The sequence below is a fragment of the Carassius gibelio genome, chromosome B3 (genome assembly GCF_023724105.1).
Source record: "Carassius gibelio isolate Cgi1373 ecotype wild population from Czech Republic chromosome B3, carGib1.2-hapl.c, whole genome shotgun sequence".
NCBI classification, from domain to species: Eukaryota; Metazoa; Chordata; class Actinopteri; order Cypriniformes; family Cyprinidae; genus Carassius; species Carassius gibelio.
In genome coordinates this window covers 20,972,633-20,986,274 of record NC_068398.1, presented here as the reverse complement: position 1 = coordinate 20,986,274, position 13,642 = coordinate 20,972,633, and the positions used below count along the sequence as shown (strand labels likewise).

At 41.7% G+C, this 13,642-nt stretch overlaps 1 protein-coding gene across 2 annotated transcripts in view; it reads right to left on the bottom strand.

The window, feature by feature from the left end:
- Positions 1-1,136: 1,136 nt before the first annotated feature.
- LOC127952476 (serine/threonine-protein kinase SMG1) overlaps positions 1,137-13,642 on the bottom strand; it is a 33,154-nt gene continuing 20,648 nt past the window's right edge. For both annotated transcript variants that reach the window (XM_052550924.1, XM_052550925.1), the window contains exons 43-62: positions 13,494-13,632; positions 13,304-13,413; positions 12,992-13,210; positions 12,237-12,430; positions 11,947-12,119; positions 11,557-11,836; positions 10,805-11,077; positions 10,436-10,670; positions 10,125-10,351; positions 9,887-10,043; positions 8,333-8,522; positions 7,728-8,200; positions 7,354-7,491; positions 6,937-7,269; positions 5,072-5,299; positions 4,745-4,956; positions 3,457-3,557; positions 3,141-3,317; positions 2,499-2,605; positions 1,137-2,426 (exon numbers count right to left, since the gene is read on the bottom strand). In XM_052550924.1, the coding sequence (XP_052406884.1) occupies positions 2,349-2,426; positions 2,499-2,605; positions 3,141-3,317; positions 3,457-3,557; positions 4,745-4,956; positions 5,072-5,299; positions 6,937-7,269; positions 7,354-7,491; positions 7,728-8,200; positions 8,333-8,522; positions 9,887-10,043; positions 10,125-10,351; positions 10,436-10,670; positions 10,805-11,077; positions 11,557-11,836; positions 11,947-12,119; positions 12,237-12,430; positions 12,992-13,210; positions 13,304-13,413; positions 13,494-13,632 (4,044 nt within the window). In that variant the 3' untranslated portion in view covers positions 1,137-2,348. The remainder of the gene's footprint in view (positions 2,427-2,498; positions 2,606-3,140; positions 3,318-3,456; positions 3,558-4,744; positions 4,957-5,071; positions 5,300-6,936; positions 7,270-7,353; positions 7,492-7,727; positions 8,201-8,332; positions 8,523-9,886; positions 10,044-10,124; positions 10,352-10,435; positions 10,671-10,804; positions 11,078-11,556; positions 11,837-11,946; positions 12,120-12,236; positions 12,431-12,991; positions 13,211-13,303; positions 13,414-13,493; positions 13,633-13,642) is intronic.

The window sequence follows — 13,642 nt, the reverse complement described above, 5'->3', positions numbered from 1 at the left end:
TAAATTTGCATTTCTTTCCAGTATGGTAATCGTAGTCCAAACGGAATACCTGATATCTCAATGACTGATCCCCATAGAAGTCAACATCAAAAATGTTACATTTGTTACTAGTAACAAAAGTTACTAGTCACTATTGAATTAAGTACTAGTATCTAATAAGTCCTAGTATTTAATCAATAAGTAATAGTACTGAATAAATAAGCACTAGTATCTAATGATTAAGTACTAGTAACTTCAAAAAAAGACACTAGTACCTAAAAAAAAAAAGCACTAACAGTTAATAAGTACTAGTACTTAATGGAAAAGATACTAGTATCTAAAAAATAAGTACTAGTAACATGAAAAAATATACTAGTACAGTTTATGGATTAAATGTTAAAAAGACTTTCCATAGTATGGTCCTAAAACAACAAAGACATTTCCCCCAACAAATAAGCAGTGAAATGTGTGTAAACTCTAATGAGTGAACAGCTGTGGGCTCAGAAACTATATACTTTGGAGAAGAGCAAAAGATTACATTTCCCCTAAATTAAGAGAAACAAAAATCACATCTTAAAATAATTTGGGTAACACAGTTGAATCTCTGAGCTTAACAAAATGGAATAAGATTAATATATCTTCAAACTATGCTAAAGAAAGGGTACAGATAATGGGATTTCATAGGTGTACATTTCTGTAATGAAATCGTGCGAAAACAAAAGGGCGAAATCTACACACAGCCACAACATGGAATGGGCCCAAATATTAGTTTTAGTAAATTAATATACGTAATGATTCTATTAATTTACTATTTTAATATATGATATATAGCTTGCAGTTGTAATATACTTTTCATGACAACTGAATATTTCACTATAACTTCAAAATAATGTTTCATTTTAAACCAATATAAGTTCAAGTGACGAGTCAACAAAACCTACATTTGCTAATAATTTAATACAAAACGTGTCATGCTCAAGAACAAATAGGCTTTCCACATTGGGTTACCATTAACCTCAGGTTAAGCAACGTTACCAGACTTGGTTTTTGAAAGGGGGTCACAGCACTGCTTTATGAAGCCTAGCCCCTGAACAAGGTTAAGTTGCAGTACAAAAGATAGACAGTGTGAATTAACAAGTGTAAAAATCAGACCAACATGAACAAAAACAGCAAATGCTTTATTAAAGACCCAAGAGGTTTAATTACAGTTTTATTTGACCAACAAAGTGGAGTAAAACCATTAAGAGACAACAATTGTAACCATCACCACATCACTATTCCATTACTTATTTCTCCCACTAAAAATGTAAAACTAGGTCAAGATCAGTAAAATGCAAGCTTTAATGAGGACATGTATCAGCGGTGATACACTTCCACAGGCAAGTCAAAAAAAGAAGAGCAATCTAGACTAAATCCATAGCAAAGAAGGAAAGGGAGAAAGAATCTACAATACACAAACAAGATCAGAGATGAATACTAAGAAAAAAAGCATTTAGAAACTGATTCGCACATCTCACCATATAGAGCCTGGGTCATGCTCAACGATCAAATCAAAGAGACCTCAGACTGAGCACTTGGCAACTCCAAGCACTTCATTCATTGTGCCAAATATTCAGAAACACGTGACCGTAAATGTTCACAAAGCCACTTTGCAATTTGCCTTTTAATTGAGTATGTTGGTGAAGGAGTAAAAAGTAATTTTTGCAGCATTTCCTATATATACTTAAGGGGAAAAGGTCATTTTTTTGTGGTTAAGAAGGAACTGTAAGGTCTGCCAAAGGCTTCCAATGGAGTCCTATGAGCCTTCTGTTCACACAGCCCTCCACACCCGCTCCAGCAGGAGACAGCTCAGCCGCAAGTCGTGCCCGACCCAGAGCCATCCAAAAACAGAGGCCAGAAGACCCCTCCAAGACTGGATACCCTTTCCCTCCACTCTCACACAAATGCAGTCTTAGAAAGTCGCTAATTACCGCAGACCTTTGCTCTAAGAGTGGATAAACTGTCTCCTGCAAATTTTCCCTGTGGCAAATCCTATTTGTATTGATAGTTGACATTTATTTTGTTGTTGATACAGGGGTTGGTTGGGGGGGTAGTTCAAGCCGCGTGTGCCTAGACCCCCCCCCACCCCGCCTCCCCATCTTGGTGAGCTCCCCACACATCTCGGGGGAAACAGATGCAGACCCATTTCGTTGTGTTAGCTGGATCGCCAGGTGTAGCTGTGCTACGGGGATCCGGTGTGGGTCCGAGGGAGGGTCTCTACACCCCCCCCACTTTCCTGCATGGTGCTCTGTGGCTCCATTGCCCCAGACCCAGTGGATTTCGGTGGATTTCTACCCTCGCTGGACCAAAGTGATCTACAAGGATCCCGTTCACACCCATGCTGTCCATCCCTCGTACAACTGCGCCAGGTTGTCCAAGTTTGTCGCCTCTTTGATGACGTAATCCACCTTAAAGAGCAAAATACATGGCATTAACAAACAGCAGCAATAAGGCTGTATATATAAGGAAGGAAAGCTCACCTGTTCAGTGACACTCATTCTCCTGTTAGGGTCCACGTCTCTCCCTTCCAGTTTGGCCTTCACCCTCTTCCACACACTAACAGCGTAGGAATTCCTCTCTTGCACGGCTGAAGGAAAAACTGCTGATCAGTGATCTTAGTAAAGCTTCAAGTTGATTTCATAAGAGGACTTTAATGAAAGGCCCTATTTTCGTTGTCAGTACAAACTGTAATTTAAACGTTATAAGTTAAAACTGCCTGAACGTGAACATCAGTGAAGTGCTTTTCATCCTCAAGCGAACATAGAACTATAGGTTAAAATAACTGAAAATAGGTTCTTGTAGATCAAACATGCAGATCTAAAGATTCTAAACCACTTTTAACCACTAATTTTGTTCAAATAAATCCAGATTTGGTAAGCGAGAAACAAAAAAATACAAAAATTACAAACCCCAAAACTTTTGAATGGGAGTGTCTTTAAATCAATAGTTTATAATAATTAAAATGTTTAAACCAATTGCATGATTAGCATTAATTTGATGAATAGTGCCTTTTAATACGCATCTTTTAAAATAGCCACATATTGGTCAAGCACACAAATGTTAAAATTGCGACATTTATAAACGGACCGATCTCTTGAGACGGCACTTGGATCTCAACTAACCTCTTCCAGTTTTGGGATCCCGCACGGCTCTTTTGGGGCTTGGGGCCAGTCCTTTACTGTTGATCATCAGAGTGCTGGGGGGAGTGTCCACCGGGGTCCCAAAGTTTCGAGGAAGAGCTTTGCGTGCATTCTGAGACATGCTGTCAGGCTGGGTCTTCACCCCACTGCAGCGCACTGCTATAGTGACCGAGAGAGAGAGAGAGAGAGAGAGAGAGAGAGAGACAGAGAGACAGACAGAGAGACCAAACTCAAATCACCAACAGAGGAAGAAAAAAAAAAACACCATGAAAGAACCAAAGCTAGATCTTAAACTTACCAGCAGCAAAGCTGGTCTGGACGGTGGAAGTGGGACTTGCACAGTCACTTCCTCTCTCAGTGACAAGAGGAGAGGCGAAGCTCACCAAGCCATTGTAGATGCTAAGAAAAAAGAAATCCTGAAGCATTACAAGTTGCGTTCTAATGGTGTCACATCCCAAAATGTCAGAATTTTGGTACCAATACCAGTGAAACTCCACAGTTCTCGGTACCAAAGCAAAACACAAAAGTACGCCAATTAAAAAAATTGGACTATAATTTAATCCAAACTTTGTGCATATTTAATTTAAAAGGGCTTTTGAAATTTAAAATCAGGAACAACAACTAAGTTAGTTTAAAAAATAAAATATAAGTTAGTTAGTTACTAAGTTAGTTAATAAAAATAAGCCCAGAACTGCTTTTCTGACTGATATGACACCATGTTAACCATTTCTACATTCCCTAGCCTGCATATTTTACAATTCATTTAAAAGCATCTGGTGTGTAAAAAAAGTAAATGTGTCATCCTGTTTTTTTAACCTTAATAAAAGTTATATGAGCATTAAATAGTTAATAAATAAACTTCATTCTAATGCAAATTCTATTAGCATTAACCTCACTTATGCTAACGGTTAAATACTCCAATAACAGCATTTATTTCAACCTGACATTCAAAATAAAATATTTAATAATATTCATAACAGACTATTACAGCACTATTTGTGGTGGCATATATATACCCACTGCTCCGGGTGTGTTTTCACAGTGTGTGTGTGTGTGTTCACTGCTCTGTGTGTGTGCATTTCGGATGGGTTAAATGCAGAGCACAAATTCTGAGTATGGGTCACCATACCTGGCTGAATGTCACGTCACTTTCACTTTTTATATGCAAATTAATTCTCTGCCAGCAGGAGGCCTTGAGCGAGAGAAGTTTCCCTGGGAATGGCTGTAATCAATTAAGCACTGAGCCTGCACTCACAAACGCTGCTCACGCATTACAGGCAAGATGAAATGAAAGTGACATCCATCATTTTCGGTTCCCTTCAGAATTACAGTGATATAAAAACACCCGCACTGGGTGTCGACTTTGATACGTACAGTGCTCATGTGATTATTCAACAATGTCAAAGCCTTTTGGAAAATCTATTTGTGGTGGTCAGTTTTGATATTGTGGCGGCCGCCTCAAACAAATCAATGTATGGGAAACACAATGAAACTAACCTGCTTGAACCCTTTGATTTGATCTGGATGTCTGTCTTTAAAGTGTTTTGTCAGTTTGGTATGTCTCATGTCTATAGTGTTCTGCTCACCTCTGGCTCTGAAGCTTTAGCTCCTTCAGGGTGGCAGGGATCTCCTGCAGCAGCTCAACCTGCTCTTGGCTGCGTGGTTGACCTGTAGCTTGCACTACTGTGAAAAGCACTATCTGCACATTGTCCTGCCATGCTTTGTATTCGGACAGGAACTGACGCACACTACCCTCATAAGTCACTTCCTCTCCCTCTGCAAGGGCATTTTCCTCATCCTGCCAAATTGAAAAGCAGGTCTCATTAGAGTGCACACAAAGGATAAATATTCTATAAACACTGTCAGCGGTTAAAGGTGACCAATATAGCATTTAGCATCAGAGGCTTATATACCTTTGCCATGGCACGCAGGAGGTGCTTAACATCAGCAAGCTGGCGGTTGTGATTGGACAGGATGACTTTAATGGAGTCGACCAGCATCTGCAGGGTTTCGGTCACTCTCTCCAGCTGCTGCTCTCTTTCCTCCTGCATGGCTCTCTGACTGGACATCTCCTGGGTCAGCTGAGTCTGTGCGTACACAAGCCACTCAGGCCCACCAATGGACAGATCCATGGCAGCACTCTGCAAAGACACAACCCAGTGCTTTTCAATCAGAAACTGACCACACCAACAGATTATGGTGAAATGTTTTTTTTTTTAATTCACAAGTAGTTTAAGTGATTTGGAGGGATGCGCAGCTCTCTTTAGAACGGAGTAATTGTGTTGAAAATTCAGCTGTCGTCATTACAGGAACTACAGAAGTTACTTTAATGGCACGTTTTATAATATTACACTTTTTTTACTGTATTTTTTTAAATCAAACTTGGTGAGTATGAGACATCATAAAACATCCAACTTGTGAATGGTTTTATATATAGTAGGAAAGGTTGCCTTAATTGATTGACTACCGATCACTATCAGCCGAAAATCTCTTTGGGATATTTGATCACCGGTCTCTATAAAGGCCGATCTCATAAACCGATTTCAAGCTGATGTCGTGAGAGGTTTGGCACAACATTGTCTTAATTGTAATAATTATAATGCTGAAGGTGAGGTGCAATTCATATTTCATCATTAAGTAATTTGAACTATCTGTGAGATAATTTCACAAAAACGGAGAGTGAATCTACGCATGCACTCTTTCGCTCTCAAAATGCACAAGTGGCTTCAAATCACATGGGGTCCACACTATAAGCGAGCTGCACACTGCACAGTTGACACAGGAATTGTCACTTGCACGATTGCGACAGTGTCGCATTATCACAAAAGTTTACAAAAAGGCATTTCTTTTAAATTCTTTAAACCATTCTCGTGCGCCCTCCTGGAGACTAAGCACTCATGCACACTCTGAAGTGCACACACACGTTTACAGAGCAGATTTTTCTTGAGCTCATGTTAACTGATAAAAGCGTTCACTGTGTCTACTGTGTTTCACAGTCAACAGACTATGGCTATTTGGCAAGGTTTAAAGGAAAAAAGCACTTTTAGATAAACAAGGCAATAACAGGTAGGAAGGTAGGAAAAAGTTATTTATAAAGCATTTAAACAATTAAATCAAAAGAAAAGGCAGTAGAGCGGACTGTTTCTGTCTATAAGTTTTCATTTAGAATTTTTGTGATGATGATTGTGATAAAGAAAAGTACCTTAAGTGTTTTGCCACTTGCTTGAGCAACTTAAAATATAAATCTATAAATCTAGAAGTAAATGCAAAAGTAAAAAGCGTTGAATAATCGGTTTCTTATTTTTATTGCATTTAAACGCGTCTATGAAAGACTTACGGTTCTGTGTAATAAAAAAAATAATAAAAAAAATCACAGTGCTGAAAAAGCATTTTCAGTAACAATGTTTGGATTCTAAATCAAAATGACAGATAAATGTTGTGTGCAGGAAACAGCCACGGATCAGTTGCAGACTCCTGTGTGAAAGCACAGTGAGCACCAGCTGCTTCTGCACCGATTACGAACACCCCCTTCTCAAGAGTCACTAAAGAGGGAAATTCAACCTCAAAAATGAAATTCAGGCGCTGAAAAAATGTCTAAATATATTGATTGGATCAACACTATAAACAATTATACACGATAAGGATCATTTATAAAAAGATCGGCATCGGTGATCGTATCGGCAGATATTGCTTCTGGTGATCGGCCTCAAAAACCCCGATCGTACCACCCCTAGTAGACAGAATAACAAAAAAAGCACATTTTAACACCCAGCCTCACCAGTCTATGCAGCAGCTGAAGTTCCAGAGAGGAAACGGAGGTGCTGAACTGGGCAGCGTAGGAGCAGGTGGCCTGGCATCGTTTCACAAGTTCAAACAGTGTAGCATCCATGTTCAAGGCTTCTGGAGTGCGGGTACGCAGACCTTCGAAGTTGAGAATGGTGCTGCAGAGAAAAGTAACCTGGTTGGCACGCTGACTCTCCTTCATCACCATGGCACGGCGTTCTGCTATAGTGGCCTCAAAGTCCTGCAGCACTGGGGCGAGTGCAGGGTTTGCGCCACCGGCCCACTTCAGCCTCTGCTCTATGCTGCCCTCTAGACTTGCCAACTTCTCCTGCAACACAAAACCCAACATTTTAGATGAAAAGGTTTCCATTTAACTTTTGACACGTTTTCCAAAACATGCGACGGCATTAACCTGGACACCGCCAATAGAAGCGTCGTCCTGACTGAGTTTGTAGAGCTTCTTCTTCATGTTGCTCAGGATGATGGAGCGAGGCGGCGGACTGACCGTCATGGGCTGCGTCCTCGCACCGAGAATGTCCTCATGCTGCCACTGATGAGAGAGAGCAGAAGGTGAAGGACACATTTACTGATGCTTCAGAAAATTTCATGTGTGAGATCCTACAAATCTGCTGCGCTGACCAACGAAAATCTGCTTGGTTTTAAAGTGACTCTGATTATTGACAATGTATCCTACACCTGTTTTTTTTTTGCACACCAAGTTTCACTAGAACTTCACAGCCACAACCCATGAAATGTTTTTTTTGTAAACGGAGGCATGGTTCATACCTGGAACATGGCGATGTGAAGCTGAGTCCTCTGCAGGCTGACCTTACAGGCTTCGATGCTGACTTCCAGACGTCGTACCAGGTCCAGTTTTTTCCAGGCCGTGTCGTAGGAGCTGGCCAGCACTGTAGCCCTGTTGAGCAGCAGCTGGGATATCCGTCCTGCCTGCACCCCCTGCTCTACTGCTTTCTTGCACAGGTCATCCAGAGAAACCTTCCCCTCAGCGCCGAAGTCCTTGGCCTCCACCTGACCGATGAGATCCATGCCGAGGGCACTGAGAGCGCTGCAGATGGCCAGGCCCAGAGCCTGGGTGGGGAGCCCCATCAGCATCTGCCTCACAAAATCTGCTGTGAAGGCTTTGATGGGCCGCATCATCTGGTCTTCACTCACTACAGTGGAGCCCCGATACATGGGTTTCACTATAGCTACTGGGCCATTTGAGGGTGGAGGCTCATCAGTGGGTGTAGGACATGCTCCTGTTAGAAAAATAAGTGTCTAACAAAAAGCCAGATTCTGCACAATGACATACTACTTTGTATTTCTTACTTTATTAATGTGTCATTGCTAATATTGAGAAAACATTGAGAAACTGTCAAGCAGATGTTTACCAGATAGCGTCTGTGCAAATGATCCGCACAGACGGAAGAAGTCTCGGATGGTCTGGAGTCTCTTCAGGAAGAAGATTTCCTCCAAGACCTGCCTGGTCTGCACATTATCAAAGAAATGGACCTGTGTAGCTCTGGACTCCCGGATCACATCCACCTTTCTCCAGGCAGCAGGCACATCCATAGAGTTCAGCTAGAGGGAGAACAGGATTCATTTAGACAGAACTCTAATCTAATAAACATCTCAGGCATGTGATTAGCTAGGGACAAAAACAGAAGAAAAACCTGACCACGCTCATAGCCATAGTCAGCTCTTTTCTTATTCAACTCTTTCCACTTCAGGCATTTGCAGTCACAAATTGTTGCTTACATGGAACACCATTCAATATGAATACACAATAATAATAGCATAAAAAAAAAAGTTTTATTCTATTAAATAAGAACACACTTAATATTATTAACTCAAATATATTACAAATCACGAAATGAACTTTTTTTTGGCCGAAGCTCCTTCACGTTTTTCCTCCCCATGTATTTAGCCAATTTTTTCACCATTGCTTGAATTAAATGGTGAATGTTGATGGAGTTCTTGCTTTTTCTCAGCTTTTATTTTGGTGGAAACCCACAGGAAGACCTTCAGTGCTGACAACAGCAGATTCATAAATGATTCTCGTTACCAACTTGGGAAGACGTTTGTTGCACGCATCACATTGTCACATGCCTTGTAAAAATAAAATGTTTCTGAGCAACTGACGAGTAGCAGTTTCAGTGCAGATATTCCCCCAGATTTTTTTTTGTTGTTGCTATTTTCTGCAAACATTCAGTGCCTCCCTAATTATAACTATAATGTAATTAGTGTTAATGCTCTAATCCATACGGTGTTTAACTGATGTGTATACTCCTCAAACTGACAAAAAAGAAAAAAAAATCTCTTATATCTGTATTTGATTAATCATACAGGACATCTAAAGTGTACTACAGACTGAGGTGGTCAAATATTAGGCCATCTACACACAGACGCATTTAATTGTATCTTTAAAAATTTAGCATCGCACTGGTGTTTCAGCCCGGGTGGATCTGTCCGAGTGGATCAATCTGAAAAGGACACTGTTTTCGTGCATACAGCCAATCCATATATTTAGTGAAACAATGATTTCATCACCCTACGTCTAGACCCTGGTCAGACACTGCTACTTCATTTACCCACAACAAAAACATGAACAAACACGAAACGACTGTCTATCCATTAACACAGATTAATAAACGCATCATTTCATGTTTGTTTGTATACAGCGCCAAAGGTTTATCCACATAGTCCAAGTCGTCTTCTCTGTTTTAAGTGCATCTCTGTGGCAGAATTACAGCGCCACATACTGGTCTAGCATGTATACTACATCATTTTGTGATGGTTTCATGGTTTTGTGTGTACATATATTTCTCAAGATGAGCAAAAAAACAAAAGATCTGATAGAGATCTGGAGATGACCTTAGACAATGTTACACCTCTATCCAAACATGAATTACAAACTACAATGCTTTACAAATCAGTATGTTTACCTTGTCAATCAGAAGTCCAAAAGCAGTCTCCAGCTGGGCAAACATGCCATCAAACGCTACCAGCAACATCTGACCGGCACTCATCTTGGGCGTTTCCTGCCCGGAGCTCTCCATACAGCGTGGCTGGATCAGTTCGGAGTACTGGGCTCGCAGAACCCTGACACAAAACACAGTTCAGTCCATACAAATACAATAACATTACCTACTCCTTCGTAAATCTTTCTATTTGCCATGTTACCTGGTGATATCCAGATAGTGGTCATCTGGATCTTCCTCTAGGCCCATGGCGGTGTTACGAAGGTGAGCCTGCAGAACGTCCCCCAGTCCCTGCAGCGAAACCCCATCTGCACACTGATCGATAAGAGCGTCCAGCTCCGCTAGCATGGCCTCTAATGTACTTTCTCCCTTCAGCATGCAGCGCAGAGCCTCTGGGAAGATGATCTGACGGAAGTTTGTGTTGAGCTCCTTCAAATATTAATAAAAAATGTTTAAGAGGGTGGAAAACCATCGGTGAAACCACTTTATACCATTAAACACTGAGAGCATTACCTGAAGGCAGGTGTAGACGCCATTGGCCAGGTAGACAACTTGCGAAGTCTCTGCAAGGCTGAGGATGTCCAGGTCATGTGACAGAAGCTGGCACTGCTGCAATAGCTGCACAAGGCACGTGATGTTTCCACTCATGCTGCAGAGCTCTTCCAGGAACCAGGCACCATCACGGGACGTCAGCTCCACCAGCTGCTCTCCGGCACTGGCTGCAGCTCCCTCCATCACCAGGTTACGCCTGCAAAGCACACAAACACTGAATTCTCTAATTCTTTAAGATCACTGGGGGAAAAAAAAGGCCAGTAAATCATTTCAGCAACAAATGAAGATTTTTACTTTCTTGTAGTTTTTTTTAAAGCCACAGACTCAGACCTGGTGAGGGCACAGAGGGCAGAGACGACGATGCCGGCCAGGCTGAAGGACCCGAGCTCGGCGTCCTCGTGCAGGAAAACCTTGATGCAGCGCTCGATCTCCTGCAGCTGCTCCTCACAAATGGCAACACCAGCACCCTCTGCCTTCAGACGCTCTACCTGCCGCAGCAGCCGGGTGTTGGTTTCTGCTGCGTGGTGCTGCAGCGCCATCTCGATGCTAGACAGGAACTGACATGAGGCAGGAGGGGGCTGGGGTGCAAACTGCATTTCATATCTGAAAAGAAAAGAGGTATTATGATATCAAATTTATTAAAAGGACACGGAAAAATCCATTTTAAAAATGCAAATTTTACATGCAATCATGTAAAAATGATAACTGTTAATAAAAATGCATGATTGATTTTTCCAGGGCATGAGAACCTTTATATACATTCAAAAGTTTGGGTTCAGTTTTTTTTTTTTTTTTTTTTTAACACTTATTCAGGATAAAAAGCTTAAATAATATAATATTACTACTAATAATATTATTTCATAATATTACTATTTCACAGTACTTTTGATCAAATGAATGCAGCCTGGGTGAGCATGAGACTTCTTTTAAAAACATTTTAAAAATCTTACCAACACCATACTTTTGATCGGTAACGCAATAATAAAATGCTATTGCTATTTATTATGTGACGTTTGACCAATTACTGCTGGAAAAGCAGCCAAAGAGTGTGAACTGGAGACACAATCAGTAGTTGCTCTTACTGGTGGTAGATGGTCTGGCAGTGATCCACGGTCAGGTCACACACCAGCTCCTCCATCCACTGTTTCCACGTGTGAACCCTGTGTCTGAGCAGCACTGCACGGGGGTACAGCAAGGCCACGGTGGCATAGCTGTGCAGGTGCTCGAGACAGCCACGCAGCTGAGAGCGCCGCTGCTGTAACAGAGCGCTCACCTCCGCCTCCAGCGCCTCACACTGGCTAATAAGATGTGCCTGGCCTGCATTCTGCAAGAAAGAAGTTGCTGGCACGTAGCTAGGTGGACCTGCAGTTTACACAGACCAAAGGAACAAATTAGAAGCTTGCAAGAGCTCCTTTTGCTTCTCATTAAACTTCAGTTAATATTCTGTAAAAGACAGACAAAATGATCTGCACCTAAATCAATAGGGCTACTGATCTCCTGGAGGAGACTGGCAAGCTGGGTGGCCTCTAGACTGGCGAAGGCAGCATGATACTGAGAGATGCACTGATCCAGATCCGACAACTTCCCCTGAATAGCATCCTGTACAGTTCTCTGCCTGGACTGCAACTGAGTGTGCTCCGAGTATCTAGAAAGAGATGGGAGAAAGAACTTCTAATTTGTCCCATCAAATCTACACTATTACACGATCAAGCTATAATTGTGACCGGCTGAACATGATTTCTTTATGGTCTCGTCTGCTGACCTATGCTCCAGGGAGTGGATGGGATGATCTGCTCTGGTGTCGGCTCCCTCCAGGAACTCCATCTCCTCCAGCAGCTTGCCCTGCACTTTCTCCACTTGAGTGAGCTGCTCCTGCAGGTTTAGGTACTCATCCACTGCCTCATCCACCTGCGGCAGCACTCCAGTCATCTCATCACGGTTCTTGAACCAGTTCACCTATATATACACACAAAACAAAAACAAAAAAATTGTATTGCACTTTTCACAATACATAGTTTCACAGCAGCTTTAGAAAGAACAATGTTAATAGGTATTATACACATACACAACATCTTCATGCCTTACTATGGCATTTAGCATATTAGACCTGTGCGATAATACCATTTTCATTTTGTGACTAATACAAGTACCAAAGCAGTTGAGAACTGCTATATGATCACTCCATGTAAGCATACTGCATGTATGCAGATAAAGCTGTGCACTTGTAAATCCACCTTTTTATTTTGTACTGAAATAAATCAGACAGTTGAGATTTAGATATAGTTCAAATTGCTCTAATTGGGTGTAATTCATACATGCAGACAAAGCGGACAAGACAAGACAATTTTTTTGATGTTGCATCCAAGCTTAATTAATCAGTAGTTTGGTTCCCCTAAATATGTGATATACAACATGGCTCAACCAGGGGCAACAGTTTGAGGATTGAATACCTTCTTACCCAACCAATGTCATGCAGCAGGAGTGTTGAAGAAATTCATTATTTATTAAAATTCTCACCTTAATCTCAGCCACACGGGAGGAGAAGAGGCTGCGTGTGATGTCTCGCTCCATCTCTCTCTTGCTCTGCTTGTTCTCTGCTTGCTGACCACCACCTCCATACACAGCCCCCGCAAAGCCCACCTCGCCACCTGCTGTCCAGTCCACCAGCGGGTCATAGACAAACGCCTCCAAAAGAGTCAAGAGGGTCTCTCTACCACGGCGCATTATCTGGATGACCTGAAGGAGAAAGGACACCGTTCAAATGTATATGCATGCTCTAAATTAAACATTAAATGAATCATTCCCATTCATGAGGAATCTCATTCTTACCTGTTCACAGGACAGTTTAAAGATGCCCTCCACCCCAGTGACCCCCAAAGCGGTCTCAATGTTGTGTGTCATACGGAAAGGAACCTTCTCTGGTACTCTCAGGCTTTTTCCTGTTAGGATGACGAGGTATGTAAATGTCTATGCCAAATGAAGTATGTTTTGAGTCATTCTCAAGTAAACAAGCACTCACCCTTCTCAAAGCAGACGTTGTAGTCAATGTGTACCACCTCACCAGTCGTCATATCTATCAGCACATTGTCGAGATGACGATCTCCTAATCCAATGATGTATCCCACCATTGACATTACAGCGGTGGATCTGGCATAAGACTAAATGAGA